At 41.1% G+C, this 25,005-nt stretch overlaps 1 protein-coding gene across 2 annotated transcripts in view; it reads right to left on the reverse strand.

Annotated features, from left to right (window-relative positions):
* Positions 1–968: 968 nt before the first annotated feature.
* Positions 969–25,005, reverse strand: part of LOC126267967 (histone-lysine N-methyltransferase, H3 lysine-79 specific) — a 216,476-nt gene continuing 192,439 nt past the window's right edge. The window contains exons 15-16 of one of the 2 annotated variants that reach the window (XM_049973311.1): positions 6,745–7,692; positions 969–2,755 (exon numbers count right to left, since the gene is read on the reverse strand). In XM_049973311.1, coding sequence (XP_049829268.1) covers positions 2,733–2,755; positions 6,745–7,692 — 971 coding nt within the window. In that variant the 3' untranslated portion in view covers positions 969–2,732. Of the gene's footprint in view, positions 2,756–6,744; positions 7,693–7,945; positions 8,041–25,005 lie in introns of those variants that run through there. The other variant, XR_007549057.1, reaches the window with a different exon arrangement.

Here is a 25,005-nt window from a genome sequence, read left to right on the forward strand (position 1 = left end):
AGAAGGTAGGAGTGTGGGGCGTGTTAGGGGTGAGTAGAGAGATGGACTGTGGGGAGAGGTTCTGGGATGGGCTAAGGATATGAAGAGTGACTGGAGATCCTGCAGCATTTCTGGAATGGGGTCGTTGCAACAACGTTTGTAGGGGGAAGTGTCCGACGGCAGGCAGAGTCCTTCTGCCAAGTGACTCTTGCGGTTCAAAATAACAGTGGTGGAGCCTTCATCAGCAGGTAGGATTATAAGGTCGGGGTCAATTTTTAGATGGTGGACTGCGGTTCCTTCTGCTGGTGTAAGATTAGTTTGCATGTTGAGGATTTAGGAAATGATAGTGAGGCAACGTTCAAGGTTGTTTCATTCCATCCTGGATTTTACATTTATCTTATACAACTCTGAGACAATGTATATTATATAGCTATACCTGTCAATATTCAATTCATTTCTCACCTACATCTCTATACATTTTACATTGTAAAAGGTGTACCAACTCCATCAATGAAATGATATTATCTAGATAGAAGTAATAAAAGGAAAGCAGCCAAAAAATAGGAACTGCTTCAAGCAGTTATTCAATCATAAAGCAAAATTTACTCTCAATGTGTTCTTTTTTCAAATGATGTTGACAGTCTTCTACATATAAAATTCAGTGAGCAGTGAGTTATGTTCATTCAGTACATTTAGTGGCAATATGTCGAAAGTGATTTTCCCAAAATCTAATATTCTTCCTTATCTCAGTTAATAGCCATCAAGGTACATAATTAAGATGTTTGTTTAGCACAAGAGTAGTGAGCAAAAATGCAAATAAAACCATTAACATATTTTTATTCTACAATGAGTTCGTCATATGACTATTTGAAGGATGACATGAGTAATTTGAAGTACAAAAAGCACCCACCATTCTTACAAACATGAACCGGTTTAAAAAACACAATGAAAATATTATGACTACATTTCCTAAAAGGAAACGTCAAATGGAAGGTTATTAAACTCTCATTTAATTTCATTCAGTACATTAATAAAACGGTTTATTGAACATTCGGCATCATATTATGTGTACAAGCTTATGTAAGCTACTGCTATCTACAAAACCAAACTTTGAAACAACATTAATACACTTGATTTGCTTGCTGTCATGCAACAAAGCAATGAACAGAAATGTAAAATACACAATGAAAATAACTGCATGTACAAAGTGAACACACATATAAATTAATGAGTACTTATAAAGATATAAAACAAATGAAAATACAGGCAGACAAATAGGGATTAATTTTTTTTTATTTCATCGGTGGAATGGGGTACTTTCTCAAACTTCCTCTGCTATTTTTTAAATAGCTTTTTAAAGTTATTTATGTTAAAATACTTATTTACAACACAAAAGAATAAAACTTCAAATATTATAAATATTATTGACACACTGGAGAATATTTCCAAAAATTATGTACCAGAAATGAACAAGCTTCTTAATTTTATTTTGCACTTATACTTTACTGAGCCTACCATTATCTTAAAAATTTTTGGTTTATTGTAGCTATAAACTGGTTGATACTACGTAAGTATTATAAAACAATGAAAAGGAACCGTTATCTACAATTTATATGTATTTAAAAATGAACAACCATGCACAGAAAAAGTGTACATACACTGTCTCTATCAAACGAGATCACTCTGTCTTCACTTGAACACAATCATGTGGCAGTGCCTAGCTATTAAAATGGGCATAAAATGGCAGTGATTTTTAACAATGCATTATCAGGGCATCTTATTTAATCTGATCTCTTATCAATAAATTAGCTCACTGCAATTTGTCAAAGAAAAGCAATTTCTCTTAAATATATATATAATATATACATATATATTTATCACTCCATTCACAGACTCACCAACGTCTCATTTTGTTTGGTCATCTTATGTTAACAACCACAGTTTGTTAAAAAATAACTTCCATGTTCATCACAGGCACACAGACATTAAATTTAAAACTTTCAAAATTACGTTATTGTACATAAAAATGAAATATAACAATATCACATTATAACATATCAAACACTTAGGAATGGGAAATAAATTGACATATATTACAACTATATTCTACATACCCTCCAGGGCACAGTTCTGGCTTTACCACTGAAAAAAATCTTTTGCCCTGCTAACATTTCTATCTACTATACAACTTATTAAATCTAAAAACACACAAGCATCCTTTTAAATTAAAGAATTTTCACTTTAAAAGTCAGTGCCCTTATACACAACAGAACAAAAACTTAACATTATTTGTTATGAAGTCCATCATCTTACAGAATTAGGTCTTCATTCTTTAAATGTTTAATAAATAATGATGTGGCAGTCAATAAAATGTGTGGAAGCACACAGTCAACTTTTAACCAGAGCAGTAAAAATACTGCTGAACACTGACGTATTATATAACATAATTAGTTGCTCCACCCAGATTATTTGGATAAAGTAATTATAAACACTGAGTCAATAACAAATACTGTGATCACAAAATTCTTAAAACTGGTTTAACAAAATTAAAAGGCAGTTAACAAAACCAACAGTTATGCAGAATATTACATGCTCTGGTACTCAAGTTTTGAGCAAGAAATATGAGGATTACTTGCTTGTACAGGACAAAGAATACATTCGACGTATAAATCACTATACAACAAATAGTTTAGAGTGGCAGTACACAGTTGGCAGTGACTTGGCTGACTGGCACAAAACAACGATAACCCGCTTCACGTAAGATGGTGTGATGAACCTGTAACAATAACCACAAACAATGCATTATCATGATACATTCTAACTACCTTCAGATATTTCCAGAATGAGATTTTCACTCTGCAGCGGAATGTGCACTGATATGAAACTTCCTGGCTGATTAAAACTGTGTGCCGGACCGAGACTCGAAGGTCCCGAGTTTCAGTCTCGGTCCGGCACACAGTTTTCAGTTACCAGGAAGTTACCTTCAGATATCTTCAGAAATTGTGACATTACACTTATTTTAAAAGTGGAATAGGTGACATAACAGTAAAAAGAGACTACTTTTTCTACAGTAGCATGACAGTCAGATCTTCATTAGCATTCTTAAATTCTCTTTTATCTTTTGCCAATGTAGTTATATTAAACAGAAGAAAACATTGATTAATGGTCAGACAGAGGTAACTAGGACTAACAAAATGCTATGCCGAAAACCTTTAACTTCAACAACAACAAATAAATAAAAACTGTCTCAGACAGTTCCAACTCTTAGCTGAATCCTTTAGTTTGGATGATTAATCTCACATTTGATGATGTAGTGTCTGTTACTTGACTCCTTGGTTCACCCCAACTCAGTCACACTGGGCTCATCCGAAACCTACTATCCTCCTCATGATCCATAAAGTGGATTGTTGTTCTCTCTCTCTCTCTCTCTCTCCCCCAACCACTTCTTTGAACAAAAGGCAACACTGAATCTAATCTCTCCCAGTTTACACCTCTATTCAGCTGTGACCCTCCCATATTTCCACCTAAACATTCTCCTGGCTGCCTTCCACAAATATCTTACCCTTATCTGGCCTCACTCTCCTTCCCTAGGTCCTTTCCCACGAACTCAAAGTTTTCCATGGAGGACAGAACAGTCATCCATAACCTTAAGTCAGTTTCTTCTTTGATCCTCTTTATTGCAAATAAATGCTTCAATAAGTGTCACGATGAACCACAGTGATAACCTAATAGAAGGTAACGGCCAGCTGTCTGTGTCTTCCAGTTACAAGTCCCGTCATCGTAAAAAAAACATCTGTAGCTGCCCCTCGTGCAAACGGCCTACCAATTGACAGTGCCATTTGAGAGTTGACATGCTAACCTTCAAGTAAACAGGCTTTACTTTGGTCCTTTAGTTAGAGATAGGAAACTGACAAGGAGAGGTACCCAGTGGTGGGATGAACTTGTTAAAATCAGCTGTAAGATGATAGAGGGTACGGTCCCAGGAACCATGCTCTGCAGCCATTTACACTGATGTGAGAAAATGAGAATAAATAAATAATATAAAAAATGGAATTTTTCATGATGTTCTACAGCTGTGAAAGAGTAACGTGCAACAGATTGGTTGCATAGTGTAATGATTAAGGCTTTGGCCTCCATGCAAAACGCTGTCAGTTCAAATGCCTTTAGTTTCTTCAACAATTATTACTGTTTACTTGAATAAAATGGAAGACTGACTTACAAATTATTTGTTTCTAACTAATTAATGGAAAATCTCATATAACGATGTGAAACAATTACTAACAAAGAGATAGAGGGGCTGGCCAGTACTTACCTCAGCTCAGTACAGCCGATAGAAACACAAAAAACAACCGAAAATTTAAGTTCCTAGCTTTCAGAATAAATGTTCCTTCATCAGGGAGGAGAGAGGAGAAAGAAAGGGAAGAAGGGAAAGTGGATTTAGTTACTCACAACCCAGGTTATGAAGCAACAGGGAAAGGAAAACAGGGAAGGTAGCAAGGATGGAGGCATGGTTGTCAGAGGGAAGCCAAAGATATTCTACTGCAGGTACTGTGCCAGCTTCAAACCAAAGAGGATGCATACAGAAGTAAAGAGGTGTATAGTATAAAGATGTAGGATGAAAAGATGCATAAATGGCTAAAGAGGAAAGGAAAGAGGAGAAGACGGAAAAGTAAATGGGAGTGAGGTGGTTTAACGTAGGTTCAGTCCAGGGGGATGGCGGGATGAAAGGATGTGCTAGAGTGCGAGTTCCCATCTCCGCAGTTCAGAGGGACTGGTGTTGGGTGGGAGAAGCCAAATGGCACATACGGTGTAGCAGGTTCCTGGGTCCCTAGAATTATGCTGGAGGGCATGCTCCACTACTGGGTATTGGACATCTCCTAGGCAGACACTTCGTCTGTGTCCGTTCATGCGCTCAGCCAGTTTAGTTTCATCTCCTTTTACTGTTAAGGCTTTCCACTTTAAACTTTCTTTGATTCAAGTACACCAACACTTAATAACACAAATAAAATAAAAATATGAAAAAGAACTGGGAATTGGTTTATTTTAAAATATCTGAACGAAAATCACAAGGAAACCTCATTAGGTACTCTCTAAATTTTTGTCTTTAAATCTTTATCGAAATTTGACTTTAGACTTTTTTTTTTATTCAATCAGTTGAGTTAAATGTAACTTCTTTTAAATTTCTATTGCTTTAACACATAATTTTAATCACCTTATTTGTTCAATTGCTCTTATTTTTGTTCCTAACCTTTTTTAACTGGAATCTTTGTTCAAGTGACTTTAATTATTTTTATGTATTAAGTACAATTTAATTTCTACTGTTTTATCATCCTATAATTTTGTCCATGTTTCCATTCGTCGTTTCGCTTGAATTTTGTTTTATTTATAATCCCCTTCTTTCGTTTAAATCTTGATTCAAGTCCCTTTGTCGATAGTACAATAACAGTTCATTTTCAATGTTTCGTTTTGAGGATTACAACCCAAAATATATATACTTACTGTAAGGAAAAACACAGGTTTGACAACAATGCACAGTCAATATAAACAGGTTATTTCACCTTTACTTTTTTCACCAATGCATCCACAGTTTCAAATGTTTAAATATTATGAAAGATAAATTCACATGAAGAAAGATTCATGTGGAAAAATAATAATAAGGTAACAAAAGCAATGGAAAAATTAAAATGGTGAGTAAAATGATGTGACAAAAAGAAATGAAAAAATTACAGGGCACTGTAAGGTAAAGGGACAGGAACTGAATAAAAATAATGACCACGGTCATTTTGATGAAGGTTTAAAAATAGAAATTTGGATAGCACCTCCATGATTACGCTGTTCAATCGATATACTTAATATTTATTACTAACACAGTTGCAGATCATCATGCAAAATGGCCAATTTTGTTTTTTTCCTTTTTTGTCAAGTTCTCGCAAACGTTGGTCCACCAGTGTGAATGGCTACAGGGTGTGATACCAGACACCTCAAAATACATCATCTTGTAGAAGATTTCAGAAAGTCGATCCCACTGCTGGGGACCTCTCCTTGTAAGACGATTTACATTTTTTAACCTAAGGAACTAATGTCCTCAACATTGAAATTTTAGCCACTAGCATCAGATTTTGCTTAACCTTTACACATAAAAGTAATAAAGATTTTAAAAATATGAAAACGAGAACCAGAATTAAAGACTCAGCACACTCACAGTTTGTTTTTAACAACTGACTTGAACTAAGAGACAAAAAACAGCATTGACTCAATGGTTGCAGCAACTGGAAGACAATTCTGAGACAACAAAGTCTGCAAAGATGTTCAACTCACATGTGGGAGAGTAACTGGAAAGCAAATGCTTTGCTAGTCTACAATCAAAAGCATAAAATACGTTGTTTGTAATTTATGCATTATCAAAGGATTGGATAAGACCAAACTTATCAAATTTATAAGTATTAGTTCATCTGTTAATTCTGGCTTAGAAGATCTAAAACAAAAATGTTTTAGCATATAGAATATAAATATTACATTCAGCACCGGTACAGTCAGGTATTCAAGAAGAATAATAGATGCTAAACAAAAAGAAATAATTGCCACATGGAATTGGGTATATGTGGTTTAGCAGGACTAGAGGCACAGAAAGAAGGTAACAGGCAGGTTCATGTGCATACCAAACAGTACAAATACTGAGTAACGTAATGGTACAAGTGATATACATCATCTTACTTTCTTGAATTAGCAATTCTTAAAAATTTAGTGAGAAACTGAGGGGCCTACCTGGGTCAATTGACGAATCGGGGCCAGCTCCATCATGGGAGCCTCCGTATCGCTCCCAGGATTGATGACCGCGATACCTGGAGCTGTGTCTGTGATGCGGATGGTAGGGTGGAGGTAAGGAGGTATTAACGAGGTGTGGTGGTGGGATGGAGAAATCTGGGGTTATGCCTGCTGACATATGGTGTCCTTTAGTCCCGTGCCACTCCCAATCTTTCCCTTTGGGTCTGAATTTCCCTTTGTGGTGGTGGCTGTGGTGTCCTGCTGGAGGAGCATTATGTTGCCAGTGATTGCTGGAAGTCCAGTTCTCTCTGTGGAAGAATTTTTTTTTGAAATGGTGGTCTGCTCTAGACTTGTGATCACCGTGTTCCGAGCGATGGTACCTGATTGGGACAGAAGGTGGCAGAGCTGGAGGTGGGCTGCAGGATTCCCCATTAGTTAGAGGAACACTCATTACAGACACTGGACTGTAAGGGCCGTCTAGAGGGGCAGGACTGAAGGAAGGTCCCGTAGATACAGGCGGAGGTTCATCAGCAGAAGATGGTGACGGTGTCCGTGGAGGACCAGCTGTGTCCTCTACAAGAGGTGGTTCCAATACAGGTGGAGAATCCCTCCCAGATCGATCCGGTGAAGGTTTTGAGGTCGGTGTTTTAAACAGCCGTGGCATCTTTGGACCTGGACTTGATCCTCCAACTTCGAGAGAGCGCTTTTTTGTCGAAGTGTTCGGAAGAGTCGAAGGTAACTGAGGAGGATCGCCATGTCCAATTCCACTGTCTGGACTGGTGTTACAGCTGGCGGCTACATCTCCGGCACGTGGTGAAGATCCTTCTGTACTTCGGCGGCGTTTGTCTAATTCTGTCGAGGCAAAAGACATCAATCTGTCGAAACCGCTGCTTATTTTGTCCTGCCATTTGTCCACTTTCCTACCATCAGCCTCCTCTTCATCCATTTCTGGGAGAAAACAAGATTTAAAAACATACAGAATTAATTGTACAGAACGAAATGCTAATTACATTAACAATTTGACTATTGATTTTTCGAAACATGCTACCGTCACCACCCAGTTTATATCAATATACGTGCAAATTCTTAAAGTATATGGCAATACATAAAAATGACTACAAAAAAGAAACCCAGAAGCTGATGGTGCTGAAGATGTTTGCTATATTATAAATAGTGTATGGTTTAAAGCCTCCTTACTTACCTAAACCATTAGTTTGCCCCATTCCTAAAAAGCGATCGAGCCTACTAGTGACTAGCTACATTTGTGCACACCAGACTGACGTGACAAGACAGTGCCTATGAATGCAAAAGCAGTATTACAAATCACACACAAATAGCATGAACACTAAAAAGCAAAGGTTTCCTTTCCCTTAGTGCACCAGTATCTTAACATACCCAAACCGATGTGCCACGATACGTGCACCTTTGATATTCCTACTTTGATATTCGAATCGCAACTGGAAACCAGATTGAGCAACATATTACACTGCAAAGAATAGTCCTAATGAATCAGATATTTCTCAGTATCCTTCATGCTGTTTACTAGTAGAACTGCCTGAATTAAGTACTGAGAATGTCAATTAAGCCTTGTGGCATTCTCCACACAAACAAAACTTAGAGGAACATACAAAACATTAAGAACCTACTGAAGTTCCAGGCAGACACTGCAATATTGCCTTAAGTTCTTGTAAGTCACGATTCCTTAACCAAGTTGGTTAAACCAAAATAATTTCATAGAGAAACAAACAACTTACGGTTACTTCAGGGGGAAAACACACACACACACACACACACACACACACACACACACACACACACACACACACACACAGGGGAGAGAGAGAGAGGGTGGTGGGGTTGGGGAGGGGAGTTGTTGGAGAGTGGAGGGGAGTTGTTGGAGAGTGGAGGGGAGTTGTTGGAGAGTGGAGGGGAGTTGTTGGAGAGTGGAGGGGAGTTGTTGGAGAGTGGAGGGGAGTTGTTGGAGAGTGGAGGGGAGTTGTTGGAGAGTGGAGGGGAGTTGTTGGAGAGTGGAGGGGAGTTGTTGGAGAGTGGAGGGGAGTTGTTGGAGAGTGGAGGGGAGTTGTTGGAGAGTGGAGGGGAGTTGTTGGAGAGTGGAGGGGAGTTGTTGGAGAGTGGAGGGGAGGGGTAGAGAGTGGAGGGGAGGGGTAGAGAGTGGAGGGGAGGGGTAGAGAGTGGAGGGGAGGGGTAGAGAGTGGAGGGGAGGGGTAGAGAGTGGAGGGGAGGGGTAGAGAGTGGAGGGGAGGGGTAGAGAGTGGAGGGGAGGGGTAGAGAGGGGAGGGTAAGAGATATAAGGGAGGGGAGGGTAGGTGAGGGATAGAAGGGAGGGTAGGTGAGGGATAGAAGGGAGGGTAGGTGAGGGATAGAAGGGAGGGGAGGTGAGGGATAGAAGGGAGGGGAGGTGAGGGATAGAAGGGAGGGGAGGTGAGGGATATAAGGGAGGGGAGGTGAGGGATAGAAGGGAGGGGAGGTGAGGGATAGAAGGGAGGGGAGGTGAGGGATAGAAGGGAGGGGAGGTGAGGGATAGAAGGGAGGGGAGGTGAGGGATAGAAGGGAGGGGAGGTGAGGGATAGAAGGGAGAGGAGGTGAGGGATAGAAGGGAGAGGAGGTGAGGGATAGAAGGGAGAGGAGGTGAGGGATAGAAGGGAGAGGAGGTGAGGGATAGAAGGGAGGGGAGGTGAGGGATAGAAGGGAGGGGAGGTGAGGGATAGAAGGGAGGGGAGGGGAGGGATAGAAGGGAGGGGAGGGGAGGGGTATAAGGGAGGGGAGGTGAGGGATAGAAGGGAGGGGAGGTGAGGGATAGAAGGGAGGGGAGGTGAGGGATAGAAGGGAGGGGAGGTGAGGGATAGAAGGGAGGGGAGGTGAGGGATAGAAGGGAGGGGAGGTGAGGGATAGAAGGGAGGGGAGGTGAGGGATAGAAGGGAGGGGAGGTGAGGGATAGAAGGGAGGGGAGGTGAGGGATAGAAGGGAGGGGAGGTGAGGGATAGAAGGGAGGGGAGGTGAGGGATAGAAGGGAGGGGAGGTGAGGGATAGAAGGGAGGGGAGGTGAGGGATAGAAGGGAGGGGAGGTGAGGGATAGAAGGGAGGGGAGGTGAGGGATAGAAGGGAGGGGAGGTGAGGGATAGAAGGGAGGGGAGGTGAGGGATAGAAGGGAGGGGAGGTGAGGGATAGAAGGGAGGGGAGGTGAGGGATAGAAGGGAGGGGAGGTGAGGGATAGAAGGGAGGGGAGGTGAGGGATAGAAGGGAGGGGAGGTGAGGGATAGAAGGGAGGGGAGGTGAGGGATAGAAGGGAGGGGAGGTGAGGGATAGAAGGGAGGGGAGGTGAGGGATAGAAGGGAGGGGAGGTGAGGGATAGAAGGGAGGGGAGGTGAGGGATAGAAGGGAGGGGAGGTGAGGAATAGAAGGGAGGGGAGGTGAGGGATAGAAGGGAGGGGAGGTGAGGGATAGAAGGGAGGGGAGGGGTAGAAGGTAGGGGAAGGGGTAGAAGGTAGGGGAAGGGATAGAAGGGAGGGGGAGGGATACAAGGGAGGGGAAGCAAAAAAGGAAGAGGTACTGGTCTTTTGACACGACTCAAAGACTGCAGGACGAGACGAATAGAGTACAGTGAGTAGATTTGCGCTAGAATTGATTGTCCATATTATCTGCATAGTGAAGCAGCTGTGATGTGCAGTTTGTAGGGCAACTGGAAGGTCAAGTTTGTGATTTGCCACAACTTTGTTGTGGTCATTTGTGTGAGTAGACAGATGGTTACTTGTCATGCCTAAAAAATGCTGTACATTAATTGGATCATAGTTGATATGTAACACTTCTGCTTCCACAGGTGGCCCTGCTTTTTCTCGGGGAAATAATTACTAATAATTGACTCTCATGGGTGGTGGTGAACGGATGTGTGGGACAGGTCTTGCACCTGGATCTGCCACAAGTGAATGAGTTGTGAGATGCAGGATTGGGAGCAGGATCAGTGGACAACGATATTCTGCAGGTTAGGTGAACAGCCGAACACAACTTTGGTTGTGAGGGTAGCATTCTGGGTAGGATACCCGTGATCTTAAGGTGTGAGGAGAGGTAGTCAAGGATGTGTCTGAGATTTACAAAGCAAGTGTGATATTAGGTAATCAGAGGAGTGCCAGTTAGCAGGTTTACTGGGTTTAGAGCAGGCGACGGCTTTGGAGATCTGTTTAGGGACGAGCTCAGTAGGATACTGTCTACCAATAAAGGCTCTAGTAAGATTATAGGCACATTCTGACAACTCCCACTTTCCACTGCAGATGTGGTATCGACAGGTGATGAGGTTGTACAAAAGAGAATTTTTGACGGAGAACGTGTCACAGTGGAGGTTGTCAGTAGTTGGTACACTCAATATGAAGAAATTTATTTCTAGAACCACCTGAGAGGTGGAGATTGGCGCCCAGAAAGGCGGCTCATTGAGTTGGTAAGGACCAGGTGAAGTGGATTTGAGAGTAGGCATTCAGATTACAGAGGAAAGAGCAAAGGTGCCACGAGTCCATATCATGAAAATATCATCAATGAATCTGAACCAGATAAGGGATTTTAGGTGCTGACTGGTTAGAAAGGATTCCTCCACATGGATCACAAATAAGTTGGCACAGAATGGTGCATTGTGAGCATCCATGGCACTACCACATATTTGTTTACAAATCAAGAAAGAGGTGATGGGTTTGGTATCAGGTGACCACAGGGAAATGTAGTGTTCCACAGCGGCAAGGCAGTGGACATTGGCGTATTACGATACTGCATCCACAGTGGCTAACATGTAGTCTGGTGGTAATGGGATTGGAAGTATGAGGGTCCAGGAATTTTCATTATTGTTATACACATTAATTTAAATTGCTATGTCTTAAAAGAGCCACAACTGAGGAGTATCATTTCAACAAAGGGCTTTTTAAAATCAATTTTAGACTCTGTATCGCAGATTGCGTGCTGTTTAACTGCCACACTTTCAAATGGCAGTGTCGGGACATGGTATGTTTTAAACACTGGTAACCATAACACACAAATATGATGATCTTGCATCTCTGTAGTGGTTATTTCACTTCTCTTTGTGTCAGGATCAAATCTGACAATTGTTGTACTTTCCTACAAGCTGGCCATAACCAATCTGTAAACAAATGTGTGACCAATATGAGGGGGAGTACATAATGTTCTAGTGTGGAGAGAGAGAGAGAGAGAGAGAGAGAATTCTTGTAGAAAAGGCGTATTATTGTACTAGGTGTCCAATGGTGCCAATTTGAGGAACCACATTCGTTCTCTACCTGCATCTAAGCAACTTCAGGGAACAGAAATATTCCTAGTTGTTGTAAAAATCATTTCACCATCACATCAACTGTAACAAAAGAACTAAGAGGTTTTCTTCACCTAAATGAACTCCTGAACAGCACACACAGTGTCTTTACAGTTACACGGCACTGTTCTCAATTAGTTCATTTCTAGAGAAGCTGTGCATGTAAATGTGCCAAAAATTTTCTATCATGATCATCTGGTAGTGAAACATTGCATTTTAATTCACTTGTCAACTGTTCTGCCATAACAGTGTACTAATGAGAAGGTATTGGGTTACTGTCACTGGTAATTTGGCAGATAAACCTTTTTTCCCTTCCAGAAACTACATGACTACAGCTGAATAAAATAATAACAATAATAATAATAATAATAATAATAATAACAACAATAATAATAATTTCGTGTGTATTATAGTGAAACACGCTCTAATACAAAAGCGACAGCAATGTAAACAATGATGGCCACTGATGATTATGAAATAATGCAATTAAAAACATCATGTAATTTAAAAATTACTAAATTCAGTGATGAGGCAAAGGGCAATAAGCTTTGGGTGAAGTAATGAGTATCTCACACATTCTACACAAGGCACTGTTATTGAGGCAGGCAGGTTATACCGTAACATAATAGCACCACAACCTGTGGTACCTGCAGTGTAGTGATAAGGTTAGCTTCACTGGGTAATGTGCTGCGGGCCACCTGTTCAAACCTGACCACCAGCAATTATATTTTCTGGAACTTTCTTGAAATATCTTATGTTTGTAATACTTGTATACTCTCGAATATTCAATGTCTGTATAAACAGCAGCATTCTGGAATATCTGCTCAGGAGGTCAACTGTGTTCCAGTTGTAGACTGGTGTTCATAATAAACATGTTTTCTGTTTTAAGTTTTGTGCTTCACTGATGATCTGGTTTGGGGTTAGAACTGGAGTGCGGTTATGAGGGATACTGTTTGGTGGATATGCTGGATACTTTTGAGACACCTACATCACCACGGTTCCAATTAGACAATGTAAAATTTGTTGCCTACATGGACAGGGACTGGAATACGAGGAGTAAGTCACCTGCATAGCTGGGATCCATCAGTGTTTTCCAGAGATGCCAGTTGGGACCTGGTGAAATGGCTGAATGAATTCGACCTAGTTGTCACACACAAATGGTGGGATGACATTATGTTTTTAGAAAACTTATACTTTTACTTGGATGACACAGCTAACAGTAGTTTGAAAACAACAAAGAGAGCTCAACAGCTGGGACAGGCTGGAGTGAAGAAAACATTTGGCGTCAATCAACGGCAAGTCCTTTTGGCAGAAGAATTAAGCAACACAGTCATACATAAAGAATGCGTTGGCTCTTTGCTCATGAATCTGGACATAACTGAAGTTGATAATATCTCACACTCGAGGAGTTGCAGAAGATGTGTACCAAAATCTTCTAGTAAAGTATGTCACAACATGAGAACACATCATATGACCAACTTGTTAAAACCGACTCCTCCACGAAGTAGAGGACCCTGTGGATGCCCTTGACATGTCATGCACTACTGCAGAGAATGCATAAGTGTGGTCAATGATTACAGTGAAACCCCTATTTTACATTTACAGACTTAAAAAAGCAAAATTGAGGAAAATGTTTAAACCCTGAAAATATGTGCAAAAACACATGTAATTGGCATATAAGATTAAAAATCGCAATCCAGGCCAATACTTTGTACAAAATCTGTGTAAGTGAAAGAAATTAGATGTACAATGCAATGTTGATACAATAATTTGTGGTAAAGAATTTAATTAGTTCTCAAAAAATCACAGATGTGTAACAGCACGTAAAACCTCACCAAAAAATTGAAATAGGTATCTTGGTACAAGGTAATCAAGCTATTTTCTGACATGCTACAACCACAAAGTATATGTTCAAAACATGTGTCTTTGAGAAAGCATCCTTTGTGCTCAGCCAGAAAAAATGCAAAAATTGATGAACATGTTGAATTCAACGACAAACATCACAGCAGCGGTTAAACCATAAGCATAAATGCAGACATCTGTTTAATGATGAACTTTGTGCTGTTATAAAGTGTTATTTTAGGCTCGATGAGAGAAACAGTTTTGTGTCAGATTTGGAGCACAAAAGTCTTTAAGGTGTGCCATCAAAAACCGTCTCTCTCCATGTGGCGTCTCTGTCATAGCACATTATCCGCACAAAAAGTACATTTGCAGACGTCACAAAATGCTTCACTCCTACCTGCACTCTCGTCATTGAAGGGCTAGTCCCCTTCTCCACACATCCAGGAAGTGAGCTCATTTTACACGTCTTAGTGTAGTGCGGTGGCTCAACTGGCTATTGGGTAACTTAACAAGTCGCCAGCCAATAACACTTCATTAGCCGGAAATGGGCAACGTTTTCTTGATTATGACTGAGCATATTCTTCAAAGCTCAGTGTTTGAATTTAAAAGGTTGACGATTGAAATTGTTGCTAAATACAGTACATAGGAATTACATGCAGAAAGGTGAGACTGAGTTATATGTGGCAGAAGAAAATGTGCGGACTGGGCCCCTTCGTCATATCGGCTCCTTCCGGAAAACTTTGTGTTGATTGTCTTGTTTTTCCATTACTCCTGCAATCTAGCTGTAGATTTATCATAATTTTCATAATTGTGCGGTGAAACTAAATGTTGCGGGTTGTGTTGCCAACACAATATGTATTATGTCAGCATTTTCTTTGTCACATCTCCCCTCTCCACAACGGCCTAAAATATTCCCTTAACTCTGCCACTACCTGTGATGCGAACCACCTGTCTTTTGTGTCACTTGTAACTCCTTCACTCACACTGTTGTGATATCTACAGGAAGAAAACAGGACAATGTTGAGTATGTTCTTGGAATCGAGATAGACCTTACTAGAAGAAATGTAAAATCTGGTAATTTTTAGGACTGATCTTAAGACTTTTTCACAGAGAGACAAATTTATGATGTAGAATTGCGAAAAACGTAACATAAGAGGACTTAAAATCGAAGTTATAATGTATTATGCCACAAGACGTCAGCCGTTACAACAGTCCTGAATGAGATTTTTCACTCTGCAACGGAGTGTGTGCTGATATGAAACTTCCTGGCAGATTAAAACTGTGTGCCACACCGAGACTTGAACTCGGGACCTTTGCCTTTCGTGGGCAAGTACTCTGCAACAGTCCCATTCGAGCCAGTCAACTACAGAAGACAATGTTGCTCTTCAACGCGCCGCAGCCATTCCCCATTACCCCACATAGGAACCGGCTACTTGTCTAGCTGCTGAATTCAGGAGTACTATGTTAGGTAACCATCTATGGAGATGCAGCCCCCACAGATGACAATCGTGCTTGGACAACAGTTACCAAGTAAACAGGAAGTTTCATCGATAACAGTGAACCAATTGACGTGCTAAGTCGACTTGGGCTTCCATTTCTGTAATGTGTAATGTTTGTTGTCACCAGCTAAAGAAATACTAAAGCAACTGTGCTGAAGGTTGTAAACAGGAAACTTGTCCAGCCGATAAGAACACGAATTGCATGAATATCTATCAATGACACTACACAGTCCTTCGAAATTGTCATTTTAACACAACATAGTCATGACATTATTCTCAGATGGGACGGACTGCTTGCAGGCATTATAAGCGGTTATAGACCGTGGGTGATCAGAGCTCCAGACTGACAAAGCTGTACCAATGAGCACACATACATAAACTTCTCTAGGTGGTCATTTGCCACTGACAACTACTTTATCCATCGGTGGTAGAGATGTTTAGTTAAAATCTGAAGCTTTTGTAAATTGTGAAAAGCTGTACAGGCTCACAAAAGAAACACAGATGCCAGTGATGGTCATAACGGTTGAGACTACTTGAGGAGCACTTTGTATCACTGTCACAATCTGCCACAACGTATCCATAAAAGAGAGAGAGAGAGAGAGAGAGAGAGAGAGAGAGAGAGAGAGAGAGAGAGAGAGAGAGTGTGTGTGTGTGTGTGTGTGTGTGTGTGTGTGTGTGTAGCGATAGCGATAGCTGAACCAGTCCAGGAAGGGCAGCTTAGTCCCACCGTAGACAAATCATGCTCTGTTACAACTACAGACAATTCAGGGGAGGAAGCTGCTATCAAACTGTCAGCAAGATCTAACCTGACAGACGAAAAACATCAGTGACCGATAGCCATTCTGCCTTGAGGTCTGGAATGGAGAAAAGACAGATCAAGCAGCCAATGGTAAACAATACCGGGGACCATCTACCAATTAATTAGCCTTTGCTCATGCAGAGTGTCACCAGCTGAATGACTGATAACCTGAGATAAAGTGGAGACCCTGCTGCAAGATGACATCATTGAGCCTTCAGAGTGTCCTCGGCACACTCCTGTTGTCCTTCTGGTGAAGAAGGATGGCACATGGCATTTCTGTGTTGTTTACAAGTGAGTGAAAAAACCATGAAGAATGATATCAATTCATTGCTGTGCACTGGTTGTCATCAACCTGGACTACTGGAAAGGGACAAAGAATTTCACAACTATTGACATGCAGACAGGCTACTGTCATATTGAGGTTGACTGTGGAAAGACTCCCTTTGTAGCTCCTGACAGCCTTTGAGTTTAAAGTGATGCATTTTGGACTGTGTGTTGCTCCAGCTACCTTCAAACATATGACAGACAATGTGCTTCTACACCTTAAATTGATGTTTTTTCTTTACTATCTGGCAATGCTGTTTCATAGACGTCTCAAGAACACCCAAGCTACTGAGAGCCATCTTTAAGTGTGTTCAGACTGCATGTTTCTACCCGAAACAGTGACGCACATTGCCCAGAAAGTAAAAATCCTGGTGAATGGCGGTGGAATGCATCCCAATCCAGAAAATAAAATCAATCACAGTTTTTCCAATTCCTTGGAAAATACATGATGTGTCACATTTTCTTGGAATGGCTTGTACTACCAGTAACAGATGAAGAACTTCTGTACCGAGGCACACCCATTCAAGAACTACTGTAGGAAGTCTTGAAATTCTCCTGGAACAAGGTGCAAGAAAGTACCTTCCTTGAGCTTCAGGTGGTGCTATCATCAACTACCTTTCTAGCACTGTATGACAAGAATGCTGAGACAGAACTTGACAATGATAATAGTGGTTTTCGGATAGTACACATTCAGGGAGGTACTGAAAAGGTGATTACTCACATACACATAAGCTCTCTCGAAGTCCGTGATGAATTATTCTACAACTGAGAAAGAGTACCTTACAGTTTTTTGAGCCATCAACAACATCTAGCCATATTTATGTGGTGAACTATTCGCGTCGTGATGGATCACCGTTCTCTATGCTGGTTGGCTAACTAGCCTGAAGGACAGGACAAACGGCAAGATTGGCACTGAGGCTTCAGGAGTACAATGTTACAACGGCATACAAAATGGATCCAAACAATGACTGAAGGAGGATTGCAATTAATAAACAGAACATGAGGAACTGGTTGCTCAACATTGTAGCTCATCTGCGACCATTGATCCTGAAGATTTCCAAAATTCCCCAACTTCTAGTCACTTTGGACTTGAAAAAACGTTAGACCAAATCTGAAGGCCAGCTGATCCATTGGACACTATTTAAGCCACTGTAAGGTATGTCAACTACAGAACCCAATGCCATAATTACTTCTGGGGCATAAAATGCCAATCCTGCCTGCAGCAGTGCTATTCTATCGAATTGGAATCAACCTCTCTGAAAGGTTCCTGAAGTCAACAAACCAGACTCTGCACTGCCTACATCACCCACTACATTGTCACTATACGTGTGCTGAATGTCAAAGCTCCATAAATGGTATATTTTCTTGTAGACTATGTCATTTTGGAGCACAGAGCTTCCTATGTGATGTTCTATAGTGCGAATAAGTTTTCTAGTCAGGGTTAGTATCAGAGATAATTCCACACTGCAATATCACCAACAGCCTACCGTCGAAAGACAAACACCTCAAAGAGTGCTTTAAAAAGATGCCGGTAGAAACACTCTCAACATACACCAATGTTGGACAGACATTAGGATATAATACTACCCGTCATGACATTCGGATATGTACAGCACAGTGAAGCAAGATATTACAGGGGTCACACTGTGCTTTCTGCTCCACGATCATGAGGCTGAAACAACAACACATACATTACTGTTTCAATCGGACAATACTCGAGATAAAAACACGAAATACCTCATCATTAGGACTGAAGAATTACGGTAACTAGCCTGTATATAGACCCAGACATCCAGGAATCCTACAACACCAAACCTAGGCAGAATAAGGAACTACTGGAAAAGTGCTACTTCAGGCCACACTGTACTCTTCGTCGCTCCTTGGGTGTCACTTACAATGTCGAGGATTACGATCCTCGTCCAGAAGACGGAAGCCCACACAATAATCATATCCCCTGTACGAAACAGGTGCAAATCGACTACGATAGCTGGTTGGTTGGTTTAAAGGTGGGGGAAGGAACCAAACTAAAAGGACATCCGCCCCTTGGCGCTAATAAAACAATGCCATAAGTGTGAGAAGAAAACGGACGAAACATGTATCACAAAACAGAGAGAAAGGGAAAACCACAAGAACAAATTGAAGGCAACGAAGACTAAAAGGAAGAAAAATAGGACAAGGAAACAACAGACAGAGAGGCTAGAAACAGAAGAGAGTAAAACATGAAAGCAGATTACAGTGGCTGGCCAACCATGAGAATAAAAAGGGAACGCCAGCCACTCTGCAACACATTAAAAACTCCACCCTAAAATAACTTGGGTGGAGGAAACAGAGGGACAAAGGAAATGTGCTAAAACCTACATAGAAGTATGAAACCCACTCTCACAAATAAAACATAAAACTAAAGCTGCTGTGGAGGCATTGTCACCCAACACTGAAGGCAGGGTGCTGGGAAAGTTTTAAGTCTGCCGCAGAGCTGCTAAAAGTGGGCAGTCCAGCAACAGGAGGACGACCGTCAATTGGGAGCCACAGCAACACTGAGGTGAGTCCTCGCGACGGAGTAGGTAACCATGTGTTGGCCACGTATGGCCAATGCTGAGCTCGCAGAAGACAACTGATTCCCTGTGAGAGGCCTGAGTGGAAGGCTTCCACACATTCATAGTTTCCTTAATGACAAGCAGTTTGTTGTGCGTGCTGTTATACCATTCCGTCTCCCAAAGCCGGAAAACCCTGTGGTGTAAGACAAGGTCAGCCTTGGAGATACCTATCTCCAGAAGCGGTTTCCGCATTGCCTGTTTGGCCAGCCTGTCAGCAAGTTCGCTGCCGGGGATTCCAACATGTCCCGGGGTCCACACAAACAACACGGAACGGCGGCGGGACTGTTCCAGTGCATAAGGCTCCTCAATGAGTCAGTACATTGGAGAAATGACTCGCCAGGGCATGAGCGGATGTACTCAAGAGCACGAGACATGACCGCCAGCTCTGCAGTGAAAACACTGCAGCCAACTAGCAAGGAGTGCTGCTCAATACATCCTCCATCAATGTATGCGAAGCCTATACGACCATCAGCCATTGAGCCATCTGTGTACACCACTTCAGAGCCCCGGAACACGTCAAGAAGTGAGAGGAAGTGACAGCGGAGAGAGGCGGGGTTAACGGAGTCCTTAGGGCCATGCAGAAATTCCAGACGAAGCTGCGGCTGAGGCATACACCATGGAGGCACACGTGAACGGTCAGCAAGTAGAGGTGGTAAAGGGAAGAACTCCAGTTCAGAGAGGAGGGACTGCAAGCGAACCGCAATACTTAGCCCCGATCTGGGTCACCAATGAGGGAGATGGACTGCAGCGGGCAGGAAAAGGAGACAGTAATTCAGATCCTCAGGGAACTAGTGCTGCATATCTGGTGAGCAGTTGCGCACGTCTGATCTGCAGTGGAGGGACACCAGACTCCACCAGTATGCTGGTCACCAGACTCGTCCTAAAAGCGACTGTCGCTAATTGCGCCCCACAATGGTGCACAGGGTCGAGTAAATGCAATGCTGAAGGTGCTGTCAAACCATAAACCACACTCCCGTAGTTGAATCGGGATTGGACAAGGGCTCTGTAGAGTTGCAGCAGCGTACAGCGATCTGCACTCCAAGTGGTGTTGCTCAAGCAATGGAGGGCAATGAGGTGCTGCCAGCACTTCTGCTTAAGCTGACGAAGATGAGGGAGCCAAGACAATCGGGCATTGAAAACCAGTCCTAGGAACTGATATGTCTCCAACTACAGTGAGTGGATCGTCATTAAGATAAAGTGCGGGTTCTGGACGAACGGTACGATGGCGACAGAAGTGCACGACACACGACTTTGCGGCTGAAAACTGGAAGCCGTGGGCTAGAGCCCACGACTGCGCCTTATGGATGGTTCCCTGGAGGTGCCGCTCAGTAGCAACAGTGCTGGAGCAGCAGCAGTATGAAATGCAGAAGTCGTCTGCATACAGAAAACGGGAGACGGAGGGCCCGGAAGCTGCTACTAGGCCATTAATGGCCACTAAAACAGAGACACACACACAATACAGAGCTCTGCGGGACTAAATTCTCCTGGATATGGATGGAACTATGGGAGTCACCAACTTGGGCACGGAAAGTGAGGAAATGTGTCGGACCATGATTCAAACTCAGGATCTCCTGCTTACTAGGCAGTTGAAAATAAAGATTCCAAGACTTACCAAGCGGGAAAGCGCCGGCAGACAGGCACATGAACAAAACACACAAACACACACACAGAATTACTAGCTTTCGCAACCGATGGTTGCTTCTTCAGGAAGGAGAGGGAAAGACGAAAGGATGTGGGTTTTAAGGGAGAGGGTAAGGAGTCATTCCAATCCCGGGAGCGGAAAGACTTCCCTTAGGGGAAAAAAAGGACAGGTGTACACTCGCACACACACACACACACATATCCATCCGCACACACACAGACACAAGCAGACATATTTCAAATATGTCTGCTTGTGTCTGTGTGTGTGCGGATGGATGTGTGTGTGTGTGTGTGTGCGAGTGTACACCTGTCCTTTTTTTCCCCTAAGGGAAGTCTTTCCGCTCCCGGGATTGGAATGACTCCTTACCCTCTCCCTTAAAACCCACATCCTTTCGTCTTTCCCTCTCCTTCCTGAAGAAGCAACCATCGGTTGCGAAAGCTAGTAATTCTGTGTGTGTGTTTGTGTGTTTTGTTCATGTGCCTGTCTGCCGGCGCTTTCCCGCTTGGTAAGTCTTGGAATCTTTATTTTTAATATATTTTTCCCATGTGGAAGTTTCTTTCTGTTTTATTTACATCGTCATTACTAGGCAGTTGTGTTTATCAGTGTGCTAATAGACTTAGTGTTCATTGTAACTGCGTGGACTATCTCAGCACACATCTCTGATTACCTAAAGCCCCACCTTGTGCCACCTATCCACAGTCTCCACCCGTCTCCTCTATGCTTGCTACTTAGAGATTCCTGCAGGAGGTTAGATACTATTGGGCATCCGCACTAAATGTGCTGAATACATGGCTCATTGGGGATCCAATGTAGAATATAAGTTCTGATGTCTACTCACTACAAACAGTGGGGAACAAAGGGGGAGGGGGAAGGGAAGTTAGCTTCAATAAAGGATACAGTCCAAAAAATCAACTACATATTGAAACTTAATATGTTAGTTCAGTTCTGTAATATTTCAGTCAGAAATAACTGCATCAATGTAAAAAAAAACATACACAGCAGCATCATTACTGATCAGTGTGGGACACTAATGAAACAAGTTAATTATACTATTTGTAGCAAGCCACTAGCAGTTCCCTTCTAAGATGGACACACAACTCGCAGCAGTGATAAAACATGCACGGGTGTGACAATTTCATGCAAATATGAGAATATGGTTGACAAATACTGTTACATCCAATGCATTAATGGACTGTTTTAAAAGTATTATTGTGTGTGCAGTGACAATTACAATTCGTCTGAGGTTATACTATGTTTTCTTTCCTTGGAATACTATTTGTTAAGAATGATCCCACATCGCAACAAGCAGGTATACATGCATACAAACATACAGTTAGCAAACATGCACAATATTAAGATGCCTAAATAGTTATGCAAGTGTGTGCAACAATTTTAAAACTGTAAAATAACTGTACAAAGGTGTGACCAAAAAGTGACAAGCACTTAATTTAATGGACTTTATAAATCCAATTTTCAATTTTTTATAATCTCGTTGGTACACATGTTCCTGATGTATGTTTGCATTTTCAGCTGTTTCAACATTTAGTTTACTGTCAACAGTCAAAAAGATTATACATGTTTTCAAATGTTCGGCAGATTTTTACTCTTCAAAAATATGAATTAAAAAAATCTGCATTAAATTTTGTTTGAAAAATGAAATAAAGTGCAGTACCAAATACAAAATCACAATGAATCCACTACAAGTACGACAAGAGTTTACAAGTGGCATAAATGTTCCAAAGAGGGTCAAGAAGATGTTTAAGATGACATCAACCCTAGATGTCCTAGCACATAAATTACTGATGTAAATGTGGAAGAAGAAAAGAAAAAGGTTCTGGAAAATCACTGACTCAGCATCAGAGAGATTGCTGCCAGTTTCAGCATATCATTTGGCCATCAGAGAGGTTGCTGAGCCAGCCGTGGTGGACAAGCGGTGCTCAGAGCCATTTGAACCATTTTTAGATGTTGCTGCTGATGTCAGCATATCCTTTGGCTCATGCCATGCAATTTTTATATATATATATGTTTTGAGAATGAACTGTGTAGCAGCTAAGTGTGTTCCGAATAGTTGAATTTCAACCAAAAATGACACTGTGTAGACATCACTTAGGAATTGTTGAATTAAGCAACGAGAATTTCTAAAGAAGGTTATAACAGATGGCAAAACATGGCTTTACGGATATGACACTGAAACCAAGGTCCAATCATCCCAATCTAAACTGACAGTAATAAAAAATAAAATTAAAAATAATAAAAAAATTGACAAGTTCACTCACCACTTGAAAGGCCTTCTCACTGTTTTCTTTTATTACAATGAGATAGTCCATCACAAGTTCCTGCCTTATAGCTGTACTGTCAATAAGGAATACTACTTGAAAGTTATGTACCATTTGCTTGAAGCAATCCGTGTGTGTGTGTGTGTGTGTGTGTGTGTGTGTGTGTGTGTGTGTGTGTGCGTGCGCGCGTGTGCGTGTGCGCGCGTGTGCGTGTGCGTGTGTGTTTAGGTCAGACAGGACCCTCTGCAACTTATTTCAATTCCAGAGCCTGAAGATAACCATGGAAGGATGACGTTCTGCCATCACTGATGAGATAAAAACAGAATTGCTGAAGGAGTTCAACAGCATAGTGAAAAATGAGTTCCAGAAGTGCTTCCAAGATTGAAAGAAGCTGACACCAGTGTTTTATATCTGCAAGGGATTACTTTGAAGGGGACACAGTTGTAGCAGCAGCAGTAGTAGTAGTAGTAGTAGTAGTAGTAGTAGTAATTGTTGTTGTTGATTAAATAAAGTTCTTTAAGAGTAGAAAAAATCCAGTTACGTTTTGATCACACCTTGTACAAACACCAAAATTAAATTTGTTAACTACAGGAACAAAAGTTGTGGAACAGTGTGACAACAGTTTTCTAAATCTAAATACAGCCATACCTAAACACACAAGGTGCTAACAATATAAACTTCCAAATGTTTATTATTTGTTGGTACACAGTAATGCTCAGTTATTATTATTATTATTATTATTATTATTATTTCTCTTTGGTGATGGAGGAGGGCACTATATGAAGGCAGTTTCATGTACAAGAATTCCTCACGTGTTTCAAACCTAAGAAGTGAACAGTGATTATTGTTAAACAATATCCAAGAATAAAAAACTAAACAAGCTGTCATCCCATCTCCAAAACCATATAACAAAGAGGCAGTAATGTGGTAAATGTTCACACAGGAAATTCTACTTACATAAAAATGATGACAGAATAAGGTGTGATTATTTTCACCTGTCCACTTTTAATAAAATGATTTAAAAAACACTACAAGCACAAAGATTATGAAAACAAATGGAGGAAGACAGGATATGAATGCTACAAAAATTATTACTGCATTAACTACTACTGCAGTTATCAATAACATTTTGCTTGTGCACATGCATACTTTTTCCCTGTATTATAACATGAAAGACTAAGAAAACTGCAAGGACTCATGGCCCCATAAATGTAATTTAATGTTCAAGCAAAATTCACAGTATCTCAGTTTGGGGGGAGACTGCTACAACCTCTTCAGTAGTAAATTTGGTTTCAATTTAATAAAAGTTGTGAGAAGTAAGCAAAGGACATCTGAAGTGAGTTCCACTTGGATTGGACTGTGACTGTAATATACTGAAATATTTACCTTTCCATTACATCACACTTCAATGATGTAACATAAAACTTACATTCAGAATACATATACTAGCTATGACTGAATTGCATCCCCCTCTACTCTGTAGAATCACCAGAAAGAAGTGATGCAATCAAACACAAACAGATTGAAAAGGAAGTAAAATATTGGTGCACTAAAGTTAGAATTGTAATCATATATACATGCATAAAAATAATAAACATAGTTGGAAATTATTATTACAAGTATATATTGTATAACAACAGTGCAAAAGAAAAAAAAGCTGTAACAATTTAAAACTTATGCAGTGGAGAACTAATTTCTATATTTTAAGAAAAATTTCATGTGATAAAACAGAACCGTAATAATGGAGAAACAAGAATTTCAGAAACTAATTGAATATGAATGTATTGACTAACTCTTCTCTAATGTTCCAATACAGATGCAAGAAGAGAGAATCATCCTCAAGACACAGGTTGACATTTAGAATGCTACAATCAACAGGATAGTAACAAAAAACACAATCTATGTTTACTATCCCACAATACAAATAAATCTATGCAACTAAGAACATTTTTCCCTCCATACTGA

The sequence above is a fragment of the Schistocerca gregaria genome, chromosome 4 (genome assembly GCF_023897955.1).
Source record: "Schistocerca gregaria isolate iqSchGreg1 chromosome 4, iqSchGreg1.2, whole genome shotgun sequence".
NCBI lineage: Eukaryota > Metazoa > Arthropoda > Insecta > Orthoptera > Acrididae > Schistocerca > Schistocerca gregaria.